The sequence below is a fragment of the Hemiscyllium ocellatum genome, chromosome 24, assembly GCF_020745735.1.
Source record: "Hemiscyllium ocellatum isolate sHemOce1 chromosome 24, sHemOce1.pat.X.cur, whole genome shotgun sequence".
Lineage (NCBI taxonomy): Eukaryota > Metazoa > Chordata > Chondrichthyes > Orectolobiformes > Hemiscylliidae > Hemiscyllium > Hemiscyllium ocellatum.
The window spans coordinates 8,417,893-8,439,818 of NC_083424.1; the positions used below are offsets into that span (position 1 = coordinate 8,417,893).

Consider the following 21,926-nt stretch of genomic DNA (forward strand, 5'->3'; position numbering starts at 1 on the left):
GGTAATTTAATTGCAGTGGTCCAATTACATTCGTTCAACTGTGCGGAAAGAAAAAGGCCTCCCTATTTTGGTAGAGCTGCTGAGATCAGATTCTGATAAAGTTGTAAGAGCTGTGGCAATCGCATTACGAAATCTTTCTGTGGATGGGCGCAATAAGGACCTCATTGGTAAAGTATAGAAGACAAATGTTATATTTGTTGTAAAAACTGTCATCTTGGTTTAAGTTGCCCAATGGCTGCTGATGTAAAGAAACAACCATTTCTCACCTGGAAGGCAATCAATGAAATTGTTGTTTTAAACTGCTATTTGAACTTTCTCTTTGAAACTCACTTTTGTATATTTTTATTTCATCTAATGAATGGACAGAATAGTCGTGAAGGACTGAATTTTATGGCAGAAGAAAACTAGCTTGTCCTGTCCTGGGGACCTGTCCTTCATTTGGTGACAAGACAATATGATCAGTGGTTTTGGAAAGTCCTGTTACTCCTCCAAATGAGGGGGAGCAGCAGGAAGAAACCACAAAACCAACTGAACATGACCAGTTGGTTGTAGATTTGTGGTTTCTAATGCCTTGAAGGAGTTGGTCTTTAGTTGTTTGATTTTCTTCAAAGTTAAGAAGCTGCATGCAGTGTGGTGACCAAGTTAGTGTGACCACAATGTTTTTCCTCTCTTGCCTTGCTCCCACCCTTCTCCAAACAAATCTGAATTTGAGACTCTTCGGGTCGTGGTTTAATTGGCTGGAATTCAGTTCCCTGACTTTGGTTTTTGTAGATGGGGAGATTAGGGAAGATTTGAATGGTATGTACCAGGCTGTCAAACACAATTCCTTTCTTTTTTTTTGAATGTACCACTTGAGGAGCAAACCAATTTCATTTTCAATTGGATTCACAATTTGTAATGACTTCAACTTGGCTATTGCAAAGCCACTTGCGAACTGTTACGTTTTCCTAAAGCAGATTTAGGTTTATTAAAAACAAATTCCAAATGAATTTGGTTAGTGTACAAGTTTCTGAAGAAAGGTCAACCTGATCATTGTAGTATCAGATATCAGACCACTTCTTCAAGTCAACTTAAGGTTCTTCCACATAAAAGGACCTTAACCTGAGAGGAGCTATTCTCAAACTGCTTTGTTGTAAATTTTCTATTACCCACACTAAACTCATCCAACCTTGGGAATATGAATCTTATTTAATAAAGCATGATTTGCTATGGAATTGGAATCACCGAGTCTGGTTAAGCTCAGTTTTCTTAACTTCATGGACCAACTGTGAACCCTTTCTACTAAATTTAAAGATATAGAACTTTTGTACCCTTAAGAGATCATTCTCTAACAATAAGGTATTCATTGCGATCAACTGTATAAGATAAATAAAGATACAGTGACAGCAAATACTTCTCTTAAAAGACAGGGGCCATCTCCCTTCTCTGATATCATTAGATATTCAAGTCAATATTCAATAACTACCTCAGTTGTGATCCCCAAGTTGTTTTTATAAGAAAAAAAACCTACATCCATTGGTTCAGAGTAACATAGGGATAGGAATTGACTTGAAAGGAGTAGAAACGGGTGAGGAATTTGAGGCTTACATGCTTTCAAAAAGATGAACACTCTTAACTTTCTTTTAATCTTGAATTATAATTTGTTTATTAAAATGGTACATGTAAGACATAATTAAGAGTATGAAACAGAACAAATTGTAATTGTCTTCAGTTAAATGTACAGATGAATTTGGAAATTTATGCTTTGGATAAGCTGCAGATTATGAAATGTGATTTTGTGAACTTAGGATATTAAAAACCATTAAAATCTCTCAGTTAAATTTTCAGTTCAGCAAAAGATTTGTGTTGTCAATCTCCATAAAGCTTTCCAAGCTAACTTTTAAAGGTGAAATGTCAGTATAAAGACATTAGACGTAACAATGCAGAATAAGGATGCATGTATCGCCAACTGCCAAAGTATACTTGATGAGAAGTATTTGCCTCAATCCTATTAACAATGAAATCCATTCAATTCTGGCTTGTCCTTCTTGCAAAGTCTATTCAGTGAATGGATTTTCATTGATGTATTTTCTGTTTGTGATCCCCTGCAGGTAATTATGCGATGCATGATTTGGTAAGTAATCTAACAGGTGGTCAACAAAGACCTGCCAAGAACCTTGAAGAAGACACAATAGTTGCAATACTCAACACTATCCATGAAATTGTTACTGACAGTTCATCAAATGCCAGATCCTTGATTCAAGCACAGGGCATTGAGAAGCTTGTTGCAATCAACAAATCCAGGTAAACTAAATGGAGTTTATAAATTAGGTGGAAATTTCAGAATGTTTTGAGAAATTGTAATACAGATTGTCTCTGAACTGTCCTTGTCACATTTGGTTGAGTTATGTGCTTAACTGACTGCAGTTGCAGAACCAAGATTTTTATTTTGATGCAAATCCAAAATAAGGTGTGGACCTTGAGATGTTTTCAAGACTATTTTGTTTTGTGGATTGTGGATTAAAATAGGAGAAGATACTGTTTAAACCAAAGAAACTGTGCTAGATGTTTGCAGTTTTACAAAAAAATTACTGGACCACCTTGTGAGTACCATATACACCTTGCTTTATTTGAGCACTGAGAATTCCTGACAAAATGGCATTGCTTTTGTGCTCAGATCTGTTTTGCCCAGAGACTGTCTTTTGATTGGCTTCTTGTTCACCAGTTGTTTGTGCTCACAGATGATCAACATTAGATAGGCTGCTTGCCAAGTGGCTACAGTCTTGTGTGGACAATTACAACAGAAGCACCCAGGCTGCAAAGAGAAAGTGTCCATCTCTATCTTGCTGTCTTCCCCTCACCAATCCGTGTGGAGAGTAAAAGAACATTCCTGAGTGGCTAGCTACGCTCCCTCCCATTGATCAAAGTTGCCTTCTCTGCAAATCCTCTGACAAGAGAGGGTGAAAATCACCCCCAGAATCACTAAAAGGTTGAATTCTCCATTAGTGAATGGGAGACTCTGGACTGGTATATCCACAATCTTGTATCATTTGGCAAAGTTGAAAAGAGCTGCTCATCACTACCTCCTGCAAATGTCCTCTGCACTTGCCAAGGCATACAACGTCTGTGTATCTGCACCAAAGAATTAACGACCCCTAATCAAATTTTATACCTTTTCAACAGAAAAGGGTTTGATGCTCAGACTACTTTGCAGCCCTCCTAACTGCAAACTATTGTTTGTATCTGAACTTTATCCTCGAGCACTTTAGTGCTATAACCCTTTCTGACTGAACTCGTTACTTTTATCTTGCTACATAACCAATGCAGTTTAATACTTTTCATCATTAAGCTTATGTACAATACAATTTAATAATCTTAAGCCTTATTAAGTACACTAATGTGCTAACGAGATCAAGTCAAAGTTTAACTCTTGTCGCCACACTCTCTCTCTCTCTGAGGGGACAGATGGCTAGTTTGCTATGCTAACAGCATGGGTTCAATTCCCACACTGACTGAGGTTACCTTGAAGATGCCGCCTTCTCAGCCTTGTCTCTTGCCTGAAGTGTGGTGAGCCTCGGGTTAAACAGTTGGTAGATGGGCAGCCCTATGGTCCCCTAGTATGGCAACTTCACTTACCTTTTATCTAACTCACCAATCAATGCTTACCCTCCAGGATGTTTTTTTTAAGATTACTTAGTGTGGAAACAGGCCCTTCAGCCCCACAAGTCCACAACGACCCGCTGAAGTGCAACCCACCCAGACCCATTCCCCTATATTTACCCCTTCACCTCACACTACAGGCAATTTAGCATGGCCAATTCACCTAACCTGCACATTTTTGGACTGTGGGAGGAAACCCACGCAGGCACGGGGAGAATGTGCAAACATCACACAGGCAGTCGCCTGAGTCGGGAATTGAACCCAGGTCTCTGGCGCTGAGAGGCAGCAGTGCTAACCACTGTGCCATCTTGCCGTCCATTCTCCCTGTGTCTGCATGGGTTTCCTCCGGTGCTCCGGTTTCCTCCTCTAGTCCAAAATGTGCAGGTTAGGTGAATTGGCCATGCTAAATTGCCCGTAGGGGGATGGATCTGGGTGGGTTGCTCCTCGGAGGGTCGGTGTGGACTTGTTGGGCCGAAGGGCTTGTTTCCACACTCTAAGTAATCTAATCTAAACACTGATATTTATAGGGAGAGATTCCGTGAACATGATGTTGATTGTTGCAGGGAACTGGTTAGACTTGCTTGTGGAAACAGCTGGAGTGCTCAGCCAAACTAAATTGAATCACTTTGCTTCTGAGTATTAAGGTTTTATGTAGAGTGACCCATTTAACTCAATTGTCAGCTGCTAAAGTGTAAAGTCCTTCTCAGATTTAAGGGATTTCATGAGACTTCTAGATGGGGATTAAATTAACAGTCAAGTTAGTAAGTGTGTACAGAAACGTTTCTGTAAAACAAAGGAACAAGTTCAACAGTTGTCTTTGCACTGAATCTATCTAAAAATACTTTTGTGTGTGCTGATTTTTAATTGTACTGATTTGAATTTAACATTGTAGCCAGTCAGTAAGGGAGATGAAAGCTGCAGCTCATGTTTTGCAAACAGTTTGGAGTTACAAAGAGTTGAGAAATGCATTGCATAAAGACGGCTGGAACAAGTCCCATTTTCAGGTAAGAGTCCCTTTTAGAATTCCAAGATTTGGGGGTTTAGCTGCACAACAATTCTATAGGGCCAACAGGTTTATGATGTATTGATAGTATTTGATACAACATGTCGACTGAGACCATCAGTTATACAATATACATATCCCTCACTGAAGTCTTCCAGACAGGATTACACAATGGTTTTTGAGTTTTGATTTGGAGATGCCGGTGTTGGACTGGGGTGTACAAAGTTGAGTTTAGTTAGCTGCTTGTATACAGATTTAATCACCAGTTTGATTTGCCTGCATGAGGGTTTTACAAGCTCAGAATGACAATGTAGCTGACATTTGAGCTTTCTGAATTAACTGGAACAAACAGGAGACATTATATTTGAAGCTTATCACTTTCATAGATATTGATTTATATAAATTGTAAAGTCCACTTTCTTGAAAGAAACTATTAGACTGGTTTAATGAAGTTTCTTAGACTTAATATCAAAACTATCTGAAGAACATTGTGTTAGTTAGATATCTACGGAAGTGCAAGCCCTAATTCAGTTTTGCTATTGCCTTGAAGACGCACATTTCCTGAGGGATGCCATTTTGTTTTAATTAATATACTTTTTAAGACATGTCCATGGTGTGTTTCTATTTCTTGCACTTGACTGTTTGTCCTAATTCTACATATCAAGTGGCTCACTTGGCTCATCTTATGTAAGAAAGTATTACTCCAGGGCTTGAGCAAGTGATTTAGATTTGTTCCTTGATTCAGTACAGCAGCTGAAACAATAACCATTGCTCTCCAGGTGGATGTAAAACAACCTCTGGCTTATTTCAAAGAAATCCAAAGATTGACTATATTTTTCATTTTATTGTTGCTTTTGGATCAATCATAGTACTTGAAGGCACTGAGCAGTAATTATTCTGGAAAAGTGTATGATTACTGGAGCCTGATGTATCATTGCATTATCAATTGAAATACATTGAATTTCCACATTTGCCTGCTTGCTTTAACTAATGTCAGTCTAGAGTCCTATCAAAGGTAAATAACCAAAAATGAGAGAAATTAATCAGTGGTTAGACAATCACCATCATATTACCCATGAGAGTATCAGAAAGTAACGGTTATAATTGGAAGAGTTGCATGATCACTCTTGAACATCAGGAAACCTCAAAAGGTACAGGAGAATCTTTTAATTACAGATTTCCATAGAACTTCTGTTTGTTGTATGAAGTTGATGGTTTGTGCCAATAAGTGGCACTCCACAAAATCCTGCAATGTCACATAAAAGTAATGTTATGACCATTTCAGAAGTTTGTGATGCTTAACAGATAAACTTATGTATGTCATTTAGCCATAAAGATGAGAAAAATCTTGAATTTTCAGATTGACTTCTGCCAAATTGGAAGTCCAGTTGTTGTAATTGGTTCTAGTACCTTGTATTTTAGTGAGGTTAAATCAGATGGTGATTCCTTTTGATGGTCACAAATCAATGTCCCCTGCTGGAAAGTGTTAGATTAAAGCAGAATTGAATGTGCCTACAGTGTCCTGCAGTCAAATCGACTGTTATTCCACAATTCAGACTTGCACAGAAAATTGTGCTGGGTAAGGCATTTTTGAGTGTGCTTGACATTTATGAAACAATATTTGTGAAATAATCTCTTCAGTAAAATGTAGAGCAAAACATGTACAAAACTTGTGTCTATTAGTTGACTAAAACTTAATTTATTTAACTTTTTTTAAATAATATGTAGCCTAATGTGACTACACTTCCCAAGGGATCCAAGAGTGGTAGCAAAGCAATTGGCTATGATGACAGCACTCTTCCATTAATTGAAAGGAACCAGAAAGATGGTGAGTGTTGGATATGTTAAATTACATTCTCTTTTGGCTCCAGTTTGTCTGCTGATACTGTAACCAGCCTGCAGCACTCGCATAAATTGTCTCCGATTTCGGAAATCATAACACATTTGATGATGGACATTATTTAAAACATTGGCCATGTTTATATAATATTTCCAGAATTTATTTTATTTCAAATAGCATTACCTTTTTATGCTATATAGCAGTTATCTCTTTGCTGTTGCTCTGAAATAGTTTGATTTTTCATTTCCTCCCCTTCCTGTTAAAGTAAAAACTTGAACTTTGGCTCTTCTGTCCTCGAGGTTCAGAATATTTGGGATATCACTGTGTGTGTTACAACTGTGTTACAAAGATGTGTGCCTTGCTAAGAATTACATCTATGAGCACATCATAACATGGTCTCCTTCCTATCGGAAAGAATTACAAGATGTTGCCAAGGTTGGAGGATTTGTGCTATAGGGAGAGGTTGAACAGGTTGGGGTTGTTTACCCTGGAGCGTCAGAAGGTGAGGGGTGACCTTATAGAGGTTTATAAAATCATGAGGGGTATGGATAGGATAAATAGACCAAGTCTTTTCCCTGGGGTGGGGAAGTCCACAACTAGAGGGCATAGGCTTAGGGTGAGGGGGTAAGATATATAAGAGATCTAAGGGGCAACTTTTTCATGCAGAGGGTGGTACATGTATGGAATGAGCTGCCAGAGGATGTGGTGGAGGCTGGTACGATTGCAATATTTAAAAGGCATTTGAATGGATATCTAAATAGGAAGGGTTTGGAGGGATATTGGCCAGGTGCTGGCAGGTGAGACTATATTGGGTTGGGATATCTGGTAGGCATGAACAAGTTGGACCAAAGGGTCTATTTCCATGCTGTACATCTCTATGACTTGATAATCCTTACAGAGTGGAAGCAGCTCTTTCAGTCCTTGAGTCCACACTGACCTTCTGCCACCTAGACCTGTCCCCCATCTTATCCTTGCAACCCTGCATCTCCCATGGTCAGCCCACCTAACCTGCATGCCTTTGGACTGTATGAGGAAACTGCCACACCCAGAGAAAACCTGTGCAGACAATGTGCATACTCCACACAGACAGTTGGAATTGAACCCTTGCTGTGAAGCAACAGTGCCCCATGTCACCTGCCAGTCTTCAGATCAGGTCTTATGTACATTTGAGAAAGGAAGTACACATGCTGCAGACAGAAGTGAAGAAGCAGTACTGCTGCTTGTGTTGTACACCCCATACCCATTCAGGTCAAATGGAGACAGCCTCATTCAGTTTGTTTTCCTCAACTGATTTAATTTGAATACAATATGTGCACAGTCAGACCAAACAATAATAAGTTGAGATATTGTGCTTCAAAACAAAATTTGAGCTGTCCCCATCACCTCCACTGAGGGAGCTTCCAGGCAACTGATTCTTAAATTTAGGCCAACGCTGCTTCATAATCCATAACTGGGCACTGACCAAAAGTGACCGGAATTACACTTCTGCCAGTTGTTGTTCCCTTTGGAATTTCTTGATTTGTCTAGCAAGGAGATTTGCAGCTGTGAGCCTGCGCCTAGTGACCTGTCACTCTGAGAAACTGAATTTTTATCTTAACTTTATCTGCATGTTGATTATTATTAAGCATCACTTTTCAGTTGCGTATTGTCAGGTTAATCTGGTACTTCAGAAGTAAAAGCAATATGTGAAAATTAGCATCCTTTGTAAAATAAATGTCATCATCACAGTGGTAACTTGGATTTTTCATACAATGATCAGGAATGCAGAGGGCTCTGAAGGAGCAAGGAATGGGACTAATTAGATAGCTCTTTGAAAGAGCAGACACTGACACAATGGGTCAAATCGGCCCCTTTGTACTGTAATGATTTCAGATGGCTTCAATTTTCGAGTACGTTGGTCCACTTTATTGTTCATGCAGTGAACATTCATTTTGTGTGCTCACCGCAATTTCAGTTGGGTCATCTTGACTGCAATTTTGACATGCTTTTAAAATCACCAGCTGAACCAAATGAAACTGGAAAACATTCAAAATAATGTAATGGTAGAAATAGTTTCAGTGCAGAGTTCCTGCTCCATTCAATAACATTTTGGTGACCCATGAGAGGCATTGCAGCCAAAACGATGTACTGATCAAAAGCTATTTTCAAATGGCTTTGATAGTTTAGAAATTACCTAATAAGTATAGATGGCTGTTGTAGGCTGCAGCGGGACATTGACAGGATGCAGAGATGGGCTGAGAGGTGGCAGATGGAGTTCAACCTGGATAAATGCGAGGTGATACATTTTGGAAGGTTGAGTTTGAAAGCTGAGTACAGGATTAAGGATAGGATTCTTGGCAGTGTGGAGGAACAGAGGGATCTTGGTGTGCAGGTACATAGATCCCTTAAAATGGCCACCCAAGTGGACAGAGTTGTTAAGAAAGCAGATGGTATTTTGGCTTTCATTAACAGGGGGATTGAGTTTAAGAGTCGTGAGATCTTGTTGCAGCTCTTTAAAACTTTAGTTAGACCACACTTGGAATACTGCATCCAGTTCTGATCGCCCTATTCTAGAAAAGATGTGGATGCTTTGGAGAGGGTTCAGAGGAGGTTTACCAGGATGCTGCCTAGACTGGAGGGCTTCACTTATGAAGAGAGGTTGACTGAGCTCGGACTTTTTTCATTGAAGAAAAGGAAGAGGAGAGGGGACCTAATTGAGGGATACAAGATAATGAAAGGCATAGATACTCTCTGGCTATCGACTCTATTTCCCACAGCAGAAATGACTAACACGAGGGGTCATAGTTTTCTGCTGGTCGGAGGAAAGTATAGAGTGGATATCAGAGGCGGGTTCTTTACACAGAGTTGAGAGAGCATGGAATGTGTTGCCAGCAGCAGTTGTGGAAGCAAGGTCATGGGGGACATTTAAGAGACGACTGGACATGCATATGGTCACAGAAATTTGAGGGTGCATACATGAGGATCAGTGGTCGGCACAACATCGTGGGCTGAAGGGCCTGTTCTGTGCTGTACTGTCCTAAGTTAAGTGGATCTTGCATCTAGGCAACATTCTCACTCTTGAAAATGTGTCATCAGGGCTTATGCCCGAAACGTCAAATTTCCTGTTCCTTGGATGCTGCCTGACCTGCTGCGCTTTTCCAGCAACACATTTTCAACTCTGATCTCCAGCATCTGCAGACCTCACTTTCTCCTTGAACATTCTCGCTCTAGTGGGCAAATCGAGGTTTTAGCTGTGAGACACAGGGAGCATTCTGGAAGAAGACCAACTGTTTACATTTCTGTATTGGTCAGTAATCACAAAGAGATTATCAAACTGCTTTACAGGGTGCTGGGCAAAAAAACAAGTAGACAGAGAGACCAGTGAGGGAGAAAACAGTGGGTGTGTTTGTTTTTAATGGAAAGAGATATTTCAAAAACTTTGCTTTCACTTGTTGCATATGCAGTTGTCTGACCGTTGGCAAATATTTGTGAGGGAGTAGCAGTACTTGAACTGTTGGATTCTGTGGACTTCAAAAATTGCCCTGCAATCCTCAAAGGGTTTGGATGTTAAATCCTGGAAGCTTACAATAGCTTGCAATAAGCAAGTTCAGCTTGTGCACACTGGCGACTTCATGATAAATTTTATTTTTAGGTAATAAATGGTCTGGCGAAATGATTCCCATGGAACAGTTTGGCCCAGGTAAATACTGCTTTGAATTCCTTTTCCTTGTGCTCATGAATTCTGCTTGCTATTATAGCCATTCTTCAGTGCTTTGAGAGGAGCAAATTATCGTGCAGTATTTTGTTCCATTTAAAACTCATCTTTTATTAAACTTGAGAAATTAATAGCTAGGCTTGTTTCAAAAGAATAATATGGTAACTATTTCGGTTCAATTTTGGACTTTGTTTGGATGCAGTCCTCTAATGAGGACTTTTTTTTGGGATTTGATTTTTATTCCCCTGTTGTGCTGTAGTACAGGTACATGAAATACCTACAAAATAATGTTTTAAACAATTCAACTGCAGCCCCTAGTTGTGGAAATCTGGTACTACACTAAACCAAGAAAAAGGAAAAATTACTGACTGCTGGAAATCTGAAGCAAAAAAGAACAGGAAATGCTGGAAATATTCAGAATGTCAGGCGGTATTTGTCAAGAGAAACATGGTTAACATAGACTAATGACATTTCAAGTCCTCAAGCAGCATGTGCTGTATTTAAACAGCAAGGTTATTAAAGTCAAGAATAACTAATATCCAGCTTTGGTTGCAAAATAATAATTTAGTGCCATTTCAAAATGATTTTGATGTGTGTTTTGCAAGGTGTTGAAATCTCCAGTTTTTACTGATATTTACGTGACATTTTTATTTTACTTTCCTTGGATGTTTTAAATGAGGACTTTTGATCCACTGTACTAGATTTAGATTAACGTGTCCAGAAATACTACTACTGTCTCCCCTCTCTCCTACTCCAAGACTTGGTTTGAATGGCTATATCTTATTTACATTTGCTTTAGGTTTGGTTATTGCATGTTGGCTCTGACTACTTGTGAATTATTTTTCTGTCTATCTCATCCTTTCAGAGATTGAAATGTCCTTTTGTGATATTACTCTTCAAAATCATTCATGGAAATGAATTTTGAGGTGCATGCCCTTGTCTTGAATTATGTATTTGTCATCACAGATACTTACTCTACCTTGGATCAGAGGGAGAAAGAGCGCAAGTGTAAGACTATGGATGTTTCTGCAGATGCTTTTGAGCAGCAACCTTTGCGGGTAGGCTATGTTGTGGTCATTTATAGCTCTCTCACAAGAAGCCGAAAACTACCACTTAGATCAGGCAGCTCTCATTTGATACCTGAATCCAGTTCTGGACAGAACTATCGAAACAAATAATCTTAGGTTGCTAGTGTCTTGGCACACTCATTTTATAATTGGTTTTTGTGTGTGATAGACCTGTTCCTAATGTGCATGTCAGTTGCTGCTGTAGGTAGCTATTTTGAAGAGATTAATGACTTTCAAGCTTATTACCCTAACTGATAATCTTTAACTAATCTGCTTTCTTACCTCCTTATGCAATTCTTGTCCTGGAATTGCTCTTGTCATGTTTGATTTGTCAGCTCTGCGCACAAATGTTAATGCTACCCTGAATTGAAGGAGTGCTTCATTGTGTTTGTGAATGTTGCATGAACTGTTCTTGAATTTTTCCAGAAATATAAGGCCACAAAAACTTGTTTTAAAAAAAAGATTTTTTTCAAAATTGAATGTCATGAAATTTCACTTGAGAAATCTCTGTGACCCTGTGATTCTAAATGAGGTGCATGACGCTGGTTGATAAATATTCATTTTGCTGCCCTGGTCATGTCGTAGTGCATTGACATCTCAGATGGAGAAGGTAGAACGATAGATTCAGCTTCAAGAGGCTGGAGGAAGTGAATAAACTGTGCTGATCGAGCTAAATAATAAGTGTAAAGAGATGAAAAGAGAAGGGTAATTTGCAAGTTTGTGATGAAAACAACGGGTAGATAATACTTTACAGTAATGTTGAGGAAAACAATTTTTGTTAGTAGTGAATATTTCTATGCAATAATACTTAATCCACAATTAGAAAAATTGCACATTGTGTTTTTAGACATGACCTTCATTGATCCTTTTATACAATGATTTGAATTATATTTCCATTTTCAAATTATGCATGTAGCCAACTTAACTTCAACTTGATGTAACCTTATGAAACCACTTTTTTAAAAAAACTCCCTGGACATAAAATTAGTGTTTCAAGTAGATTATTATTTTGAACTCTATAATATCTTGATCAGTACTTGGCTTTACAAAGAATAAGTGGAATAAATAACTGAAAATGAAGAAGGGAGACAAAATCAGAATACCTTTTCAATAATATGCTGAGCTTTATTTAATTCAGTGCCAGGATGTTTTGTGAAGTAGAATAGATGTTTCCATTATCTTCTATTGAATAATTTTGTTTTCAAACTAAATCTTGAAAGATTTATGGCTTCATATGAGTCATGCTGTAATACAATGAATCAATATGAGTGAAGTTGCATTTGCTGTTCAACCAATTTTCTCATCAAACTGTAGAAACTTACAAGGTTTGCAAAATTACTCTAAATTCAATCACATGCTTGTCAGATTTTCAGTAGCCCTTGCTTTACATGTCCAGCAAAGCAAATGAACTTGGTTCAAAATATGGTTTCAGTGCACCCAAAGTTAAATGCACACATTCCATATTGAGTTATTTTTAAAACTAAAGCTATTTTTGTGGTCTTGGTCTTGAGCTGTCAAGTGTAGTTAATTGCTTTTACGTTAAACTAACTTGCCTTTATCTATACCTGTTTTATGCCAGCTGTCTTGCTATTAACCCTTTCCCTGTTGCTACAGAATGATTCAAATAAGAAAAACATTAACAGGATTAGTAGGGCCTCAGTGAATCTTGTGGATGCTAATGACACAAAACCTCAACCTGTTGACTCCTGGGTCTAAACGCTTGCATGGTAGGTGTCTGAGTTCCAATCGCCTAATTAATCTACTGTATAATGGCCTCCAATCAAAAGTAAAATTGTTAACTGTGTAACCTTTGGTTTTGAAGTCTCATTGATTAGTATTTGCACAGCAGTTGCTTCCTGGAATTGAAAGGATGTACGTACAAACTGTTATATCTTTAAGCAGCCTTGTCATTTTATATAAGTTTTAAAATACTACATTTCTCATAAAATCATGATGGACTTTAGACACTTTGATTCTTTTGTAAGCTAGTTACATTTTTCCTCTTGAGTTAACCCAATATTTATTATCAATGTATATCTGGAGTCTGAATCTGCTGTGTGTTGTCTGTGTATGAAAACCTCAATTTAAGCTGTCACCCTGTGCTGTAGTGGTCTGTCCCTACTCCTGGACCAAGTGGCCCAGTTCAAGTCCCACCAGCTCCAGAGGTGTGTAATAACATTTCTGAACAGAATAATTGGAAAGATAAGTTAAATAGAAAAAAACTAAACTGTCACCCTGCCTAACATGCACCTAAAGGTTTGGCGCAAGCTATGATCCTGTGGCATGAATGATGATGAGCAGTGAAGCTGCTCCTTCACTAGATGTAGCCAAAGAAAATAGACTGATCATTTATGTGAGTGCTGTTTGTGGGACATTACTATCAGGGAATGGTTGCTGCATCAAGTTAGGTTGACATGGCCAATCACTGTAGGGATTCAGATCAATATGCTCTCATTGAAAGGCAGAACAGAAAAGAGAGCCTGCATGATCTATTCCTTTCCCTAAGAAATTGAACACTTTTTTTGTTACCATTAAAAATTGCACTTTGTATCTATTTTGAAGTAAAATCACTGACTAAGGCTAACATTTCTTCCCATTTCAAATTGCAACTTTTATCTGCCAACATTCATTTAGGCTGAAATATCTTATGAATAGCATAACTGCTAGAATTGTCAATGTTACAATTAGTTTTGTGTTTTCAATAAGCAAGCTGAAAACTTCTTCACATGCAGAGTATGAGAAATATGTGTTGACAAGTGAATAAATTACGACTTTGTGATTCTTTGTGCAGAATCAAAATTGCTAAGTCATGTTTATGGCTTTATGGAGATACACTTTCCTGTACAATTTATTCACACCATTATCACTGCACCAATAAGTCTTTTGGCTGATTATACAAATATGTACATATGGGATAGCTGGTTTATAATGCAGTGATATTAACAGCGTGGGTTCAATTCCTGTACCAGTTTAGGTTGCCATGAAGGATTCTCCCGTTGTCTGAAGCAATATGAACCTTGGTTTAAACTACCACCAATTGTCTTTAATGAGCAAACAGCTGTATGTTCTAATAGGACTACAGTGACTTTACTTTTACTTTAATATGTATTCCTGACCATACTAGTGCACCAGCATGTTGTTCTGCAGCTATCTTTTCCATTGTTGCTGGGGCTCACGGACTGTCAGCAGTCTCCTTTAAATAGCCACTGAAAGTGGCCAAACCATTTTCATGCTGCTCCTTGCTTTCGCTGATGCTTAAAATTTTGTCTGATGTGTTGTATGGAGCTAACAGCACATGTATTATTTGCCTGTCATTGGCCCTCTGTAAATAAACAGTAAACAATATGTGCACTTTCTAACGGCTGGCTCAAATGGCTGATAACCTACTTAATTGCAATTATTCATTAAGCAAGGTCTGATAATGAGAAATACAGACTATGCCCAAATTGTGCCCAGTTTGCTGATCTTGATTGAACCAACTGTTGATGCATTCGGCTAGATGAGGCAACTTAACATCTGTTTCAGTTATTGCTTCTAAAATGTGGCCATCAAGTGAAGGACAGGATTAGGAAGGCAGTGAAGATTTTGGTTATCTAAATTTGTTCCAGAAAAAATTACTTGATGGACTGCAAGCATCTGTGCATGGTTGTGTATTTATATTGCTCTGTTCTGTTGTTTGTCTGTCCCTGTTTCCAACGTACTAGATTCACAACGATGGCTTCATGCTGCCTGCACCTTTAATTGTGTTAGTGGCCAAGCAAACAGCTGGGTCACATTCCTCTGACATGAGAGTTTGCAAATGTGAAGCATAATCTCTAATTCATTGGAATTACTAATTATCCTACTTATTTTTAAAATTGAAATTTGTTTTTACTTGTTAAAATTGTTAAATTGCACTACCTTCTGCAATTGTTTTCAATGTTAAAAATAGCTTGAAAATTAGAATGTTTTACTGAGGTTAATAGTGATTAATTGACAGCTCTGATTTAAGTGATTTATCTTTGGGTTGTGGCTGTCACATAGGCAAATATGTCAGCCAATCTCTTCATGAAATCCCTCATGATCCATGACCAGTTAAACGGTTTTATGTCCATCACCATAAGAGGACGAAACATTGGCTCATTCAAAAAATTGCACTTCTGATAATGCAGTACTCCTTTAAACTGCATTGCACTGAAATTGCATGATTATGTGCTGAAATTCAGCAGTCGGGCATGAATCCATGTCCGATTAATCCTGTAGCGAGCATGCTCCCACTCATGTAGCAATTGAATGCAAAATTGTCAGTGCCTTCTAAACAAAAGATAAATACTTCGATCTTTCACGTAGCCTGGTGTGTGATATCATTTTCTCAGAATGCATTATTCATAGCCTCAACATTTACGAAAAAAATGGTGTTGCTGGAAATCAGAAAAACAAACAAATTGCTGGAAAAACTCATCACGTCTTGCAGCATCTATAAAGCCAAAGCAGAGTTAATGTTTTGGATCCAGTGACCCCCCTCCATAACTGATTTTAGCCAGGAAAGGGTTGATATATGTGCTGAAGTTGGGTGGAGGGGGAATAAACAAGAGATGGATGTGGAGCCCAGAAAGAAAGAACAATTGGGCTGACAAAGGAATGGGTAAAGGCCAGCCTGGGAGAATTGACAGCTGCTGATTGGGACCATTAATAACTGACAATGGGTTGGTTGTGGTAGCAGCCACTTTGATGACACCGCCTGGTGCGAAGGACATGGGTGAAGATGCTCAGGCCCTAAAATTATTGATCTCAATAATGATGGACCTTCATGGCTGCTACCACAACCAAACTATTAATTATTAGCAACTGTCAATTCCTCTCAGGCTGATCTTTACCCATTCCTTTCTTTTTCTCTCTCTGGGCTCCATTTACTCCTGTGGTTTACTCCCCCACCCTATTTTCAGCATATATGCTACATCTTCTTAGCTGCATTCAGTTCTGAAGAAGGGTCACCAGACCCAAAAAGTTAACTCAATTTATAGTCTCCTGCATCCTGTCAAGTTGTTCACATTGGTCTATTGAACCTTTATTTTGTAAAGTACATTGTTAATTTAAAATTGCGTGCATCTTCTTAATTTCCTAGCTAGTATCATGTGTTACTTTAATATTGTTATGTAATTGCATTGCCTACTGAAATGATTCTTACTGTGCAGCTATTTTGACATTTGCTGTATTTCTGGATTGTTAATGTCACCATGATTATCCAAATAAATTGAATCGGAAATGCAGTAATATATAAGTAGGGGTCAATATTTAATAGACTAAAATGCTTTGATTTTTAACCAACTGAAGGAAGTCATTTTCATGAGATCATCCCTTCAACATGGGAATGGTTGAATGAATTGATAAGCTAGGGTAAGGACTGCTTCCAGCATGTTTGTAAAACAAAATCGTCTGCCCCTTCTCCATATCTTAAATGGAAAAAGATGAGAGTGAAAACTGCAGCAGGTAAATGTGATTTTTTTTATGACTGTGCACAAAAAGGGTGAATGAAATGAATTAGCCACAGTCTAAATAAAAACTGAGCTGAAAATGTGTTGCTGGAAAAGCGCAGCAGGTCAGGCAGTATCCAAGGAGCAGGAAAATTGACGTTTCGGGCATGAGCCCTTCTTCAGGAATCCCATCCCTGAAGAAGGGCTCATGCCCAAAACGTCGATTCTCCTGCGCCTTGGATGCTGCCTGACCTGCTGCGCTTTTCCAGCAACACATTTTCAGTTCTGATCTCCAGCATCTGCAGTCCTCACTTTCTCCTAAATAAAAACTGAGTATAGTTACAGTCTCTTATTCAAATTTATGTGCAATTTTTATAAAAACTGACTACAAGGGCAGTATGATTTCACGATGTTCTTGAAATCCAGTTGCCTGACAGTGTGAACATGCCTCTAGCCCATGTGGTTGTGAAACCAATTAGTAAACATTTCCCTGGTTACCCAGCCTGTCTTATTGGCATAATATTGAGGAGTCACAATGGTGTTTGGGTAAATTTATCTTAAGGGAAAGAACATGAAGGTTCTGCTTGAAGAGGAACTGCTAGCTGAAACAGGCCAAAACCGACTGATATGGTTTGGGTTACAGATTCTCCAGGCAAGGTGATGTAAGGATGCTTCCGGTGGAAAAAAACTATGGTTTTAATGTCTCTTCTCTCTGGAGAGAAGGAGGAAGATAGGAGATCTGATCGAGGTATGCAAGATAATGTGAGGAATAGATTAGAGTCAATAGCCACAGACCTTTCCCCAGGGCAGGATTGACTGGTACAAGGGCTCAGAGTTTTAAGCTATGGGGAGATGTCAGAGGTAGGTTCTTTATTCAGAGTTGTGAATGCATGAAATGCATTGCCATCTGTTGTGGTGGAAGCAGAGTCATTAAGGACATTTAAGTGACTGTTGGACACGTACATGGATAGCAGTGAGTTAAGGGGTGCATAAGTTATTATATTTTACAATAGGATTGAGCCTCGGCACAACATCGTGGGCCAAAGGGCCTGTTCTGTGCTGTACTTTTCCACGTTCTATGTTCTTCAGAGCATACCCAAAGGCCTTCAATATAAGATAGTCATCAAGAAATCCGATATGGAATTTTGGAGAAATGTCTTTATCTGAGAATGTGGAACGTTCTACCACAGGGATTAGTTGAAGTGAATAGTATAGATGCATTTAGTGAGAAAAGTATTTGAGCAAAAAAGGGTGTAAAGGGTTGCAACAAAAGCATTAGAGAAGAGCAAATGGAAGAAGGTTTGAGTGAGGCATGGACTGGTTAGGTTGAATGGTCTGTTTATGCCATATATATACAATACATCTGTGGTTTGATTATGAATTATCAATTTTAAGAAGCTGCCATCGGTTAAGAATAATTCAAACTGGTGTACAATCAACTAGTTTAATAATTCCCTCCCTTACAGAACCTGCTCATAGTCTGATAGATTATCACGTTAAGAGAGCCACATATAACTAAACTCAAATCTCAGGCTGACTGCATTTTGCCACTGTCAGGATAAACCTCCTTCCTCTCATACTAGGAAGAATAATTGTTATAAGACTTGACTAATCTCTCTTCTGATCAGCCAACACTTTGGTGTTGCACAGTCATCATACTATTCTCCCAAATTCATGCAGCAAATGTAGTGAGTATACACAGGAAAAGGTGCATTTAAAATTACTTCATTGCACTGAACCCAACACTTCACAAATTTAATGACAAAATTGTTTATGTAATAGAATGTCAGCAAGTTGGAATGATTTGATGTTTACAGGAACATTCAGCTTTGAGTTTCAGCAGTATTGGGCTTCATACATCTTGGAAATCTCAAGGTATTTTTAATGCAGTTTTTAATATAATTACCTCCATAAGATTGGAAAATCCTCCCAACAAAACAAGGCAAATCTTTCTGGAAAGAACATTTTTCATGAAGCAATGACTCCACACAATAGGTGGTGATGTCGATCCAGGAAAGAATGATCAGTGACAACTTTAGCAAATGTAATTTTTTTTTTCAGAAAAAAACAGTAGTTACCACAATTTATAACTTGCTATCCTTTTATTCCAGGCATGAATGCAGCAGTTACTGAACATGACAGAGGATCTCATTATCACTACTGCCATTAGATTCGGAGGACCTCATTTATGGAAGCTGTCAACTAAATTTAACGTGGAGAAAGAAGTCTCATCAGTCAAACCATTACATAACCACAACTTTCAGGGAGATGGGTGGGGAAGTGAGGGGATTAAAAAGTCACAATTTAATCTCTCCAAATGTTGCAGCCCTTCAGCCTAATATTTAGTTTTTGTCTGGTTGATTAGATTTCTTTTGAAATCTTTGCAATGACTGGTATGAAGGTTGATAAGAGAATGTAGTATGTTGAAGGGAAAGGAAGCCAAGAAGGTGTATTTTTTTTTAAAAAATTACTTTAAGAACTGGTTCCAAAGTATTGCAGTTTTTCACCATAATGAAAAGCATGGACCACAACTTTGCTAGCACTTCCCTTTCTGAGCTGTGAAAACCAAGTCTAAATCGGTTTTCATTTTATTATGGATTTTGTGTTTTGAGTGAATAGATGCGATAAATACAAAGCTGCTGCTGGATTAAAGGATATGGACAAAGAAGGTTGAAACAGGGCTTGATAGAAGAAGACTTTGAAGTTGATCAGTGGAATAAGCTCAACTTGCTGGGTTTATTGAATTCGTGTAATTATGTAGTTTAACTGAGGTGTTACACGTTCCATGAAGAAAATACAAAATATTTCGGTAGATTTTGGCAGAATAGTTCCAAGTTATTTAAATGCAGATGAAAATTTTACTGATCAGATGATACTTAACTCCCTTTTGCCATTTTGTATATTTAACCTGTTCCATTTTTGATTTTATTGATTGTGGAATGCTGACTTAACATTATTGGAATGCTTTGCAGCTTATGGCACACTTCAGTTTTTGTACATTCAAAGCCAGCATGGAAAGGTGGCATTGGTCTTTATAAGGAAGAAGCAAAAACAGGCGTGTCCTCTCCTTCCACTTCCACTCCGCCTGCCCCACCCACCAAAACCACCCCAAATCAAATAATTCAAGGTGCTGATCCAGTGCGACAAGTTTGTCTATGTATTTTGAACTGTTGTACGTCTTTTTATGCGAAAAAAAATTCTGTTGTGTGAAGTTCCAGTTGATTTTTACTTTATTGCAATTGAGTTACAGACTGAATTTTCAACCTGATGCCTGGAATACACATTTTAAAACACTGATGTTTTTCTTCAAGTGCTTCCAAGTTAGTGGAAGTGTTGAATTTATTTTGCTTAAATAATATCTGGCATGTACAGTATATATCCATCATGTCTAACAATCTTGGTTAGTTCGACTTTTACAATATCTTTTTGTAGCAGAACTGTATCTTAATACTTTTCCTTTGGTTTGGGTTGGGGGTGGGTTGGATTGATTCTGAAGCAATGCTTTTCTTCAAATACTAAAGTACCTGAAAGATGAACTAGAATACTTCAGTTGCCAAAACAGTGTCATTGGATGGTATGAACACAAAATTTGCTGTTAATTCTTGTTTGTTGCCAAAGGGTTGGAAAATAGAAATACCCAAGTACAACAGCTGTTCGTGACCTTTAATTATTTTTCTTCGGTGTAGTATGTGCTGCAGATGACTGCTTTGAAGAAACAACAAGCAAGATCTACCATTCTGGTTGTAGATATTACTGTTCAGATATCTCGAATCTTCTGATTATTAGTGGCAATTGTGTTTGTACTATCATGTGCCTTAAATTTTTCATGGTAGGAAAAGATAATGTGTTTTTATATATAATATATATATTACTCTTAGCCTAACTGTAGTTTATACTGGTGGGTTTTGCATTGCATTGCATTACACTGTATTATAAATTACACTTAACAATGACTTATGCTTTCTTAGAACTATGCTACAGTGACCGAATGTATTATGTTCAATTTCACTAATATCCTGCAGCAGGTAGAAAGCTTGTTAAACCAGGTTTGTAGAATTATCAACTTGGTGTGTTTTCAATAAACAATGCCTGAATATGCTTTTGTCTGTTTCTTCAAACTATTCCTCAGATCTGTGCTGCTCATTTGTACACTATCCATTGAGACAGCTGAACTCTTTGACCAGCAATTACTCTGTTTCTGTAAAGCCAGACTTTGAACCTGATGGTGTGTATGTGATGGGGAGGGTCCTGTTATCTAATGTCTACTGACTTCTGTCATACTGAGAAATTTTGGCCAATATTTCTAATTTATTAGCTCTGTGTCTCTTGAACTGTGGAGAACATTTGTTGACCCTTCCTGATTATTTCAGTTCAGTAGCAAGAGTCTCTATTGCATTCAGTTCCTTGAATAGACCTACCATCTGTGATTTTATTCTTTTGTACTCTGTTATTGTGCATCTACAGTGTGTTTCTATTTAATAGTTTGTTGACTCTATTCTATGGAACCTGATCTTTAGCTAAAAGTCTGTGTACATATTCCCCAGAAAGCCTTAAAAGGTTACATTTCCAGGCTGCAAAACGTTTATAACAAATCTTAAATGAATGCACAAAGGATCTCCCCTCATAATATTAATCAACTAATGGACCTCACACAGGAACAAGAGTTTACTTGAAATGAGATTAGATATTCGGAAAAAAAATCCACTCTAAGTAAATTACCTTGAAGTTGTATACAATTTTCCCAGTTGTCCAACCTCTAACCCTGAGCAAGACTGCAATGAACACCAACTATCTTTTCTTGACAAATACTAACTAGACATTTTAATGGTATATATTCAACATTTTCCAGTAAAATGGCACAAGAGAGAAGTTAAAGGTTTTGGGAACAATTGATTCATCCAAATTCAACCATTTTGACTGAGTAGAAAGCTTACCTCGCAATTAAATTGTACCACCTTTCATCTCCCTGCCTTACTTTGCTTGTCTACACATTGTCATGTTGAAGGTATCTCTTTTGGGATTGTGTTTACTTGAGTACTTCATTCAGTAGTCTGATGTTATTACATGACAAATCATCCCAGGTAAGAACATGGCTTGGTATATTATATTTTGATTTGTTTCGGCTTTAACAAAATCGTCTCTTGCTGAATTGTAAGCGTGTGATGCTGCACATTTAGCTTTAATAGTAAAGGCTTAACAACACCATGTATGCTATGGTTATTTCCAAGCT

General features: G+C 38.0%; 1 protein-coding gene across 13 annotated transcripts in view; it reads left to right on the forward strand.

The window, feature by feature from the left end:
• arvcfb (ARVCF delta catenin family member b) overlaps positions 1 to 20,794 on the forward strand; it is a 323,925-nt gene extending 303,131 nt beyond the window's left edge. For 12 of the 13 annotated variants that reach the window (XM_060843423.1, XM_060843416.1, XM_060843424.1 and 9 more), the window contains 8 exons: positions 17 to 167; positions 2,091 to 2,283; positions 4,532 to 4,643; positions 6,371 to 6,470; positions 10,114 to 10,161; positions 11,143 to 11,234; positions 12,858 to 12,970; positions 18,808 to 20,794. In XM_060843423.1, the coding sequence (XP_060699406.1) occupies positions 17 to 167; positions 2,091 to 2,283; positions 4,532 to 4,643; positions 6,371 to 6,470; positions 10,114 to 10,161; positions 11,143 to 11,234; positions 12,858 to 12,959 (798 nt within the window). In that variant the 3' untranslated portion in view covers positions 12,960 to 12,970; positions 18,808 to 20,794. The remainder of the gene's footprint in view (positions 1 to 16; positions 168 to 2,090; positions 2,284 to 4,531; positions 4,644 to 6,370; positions 6,471 to 10,113; positions 10,162 to 11,142; positions 11,235 to 12,857; positions 12,971 to 18,807) is intronic. The other variant, XM_060843422.1, reaches the window with a different exon arrangement.
• Positions 20,795 to 21,926: the final 1,132 nt, after the last annotated feature.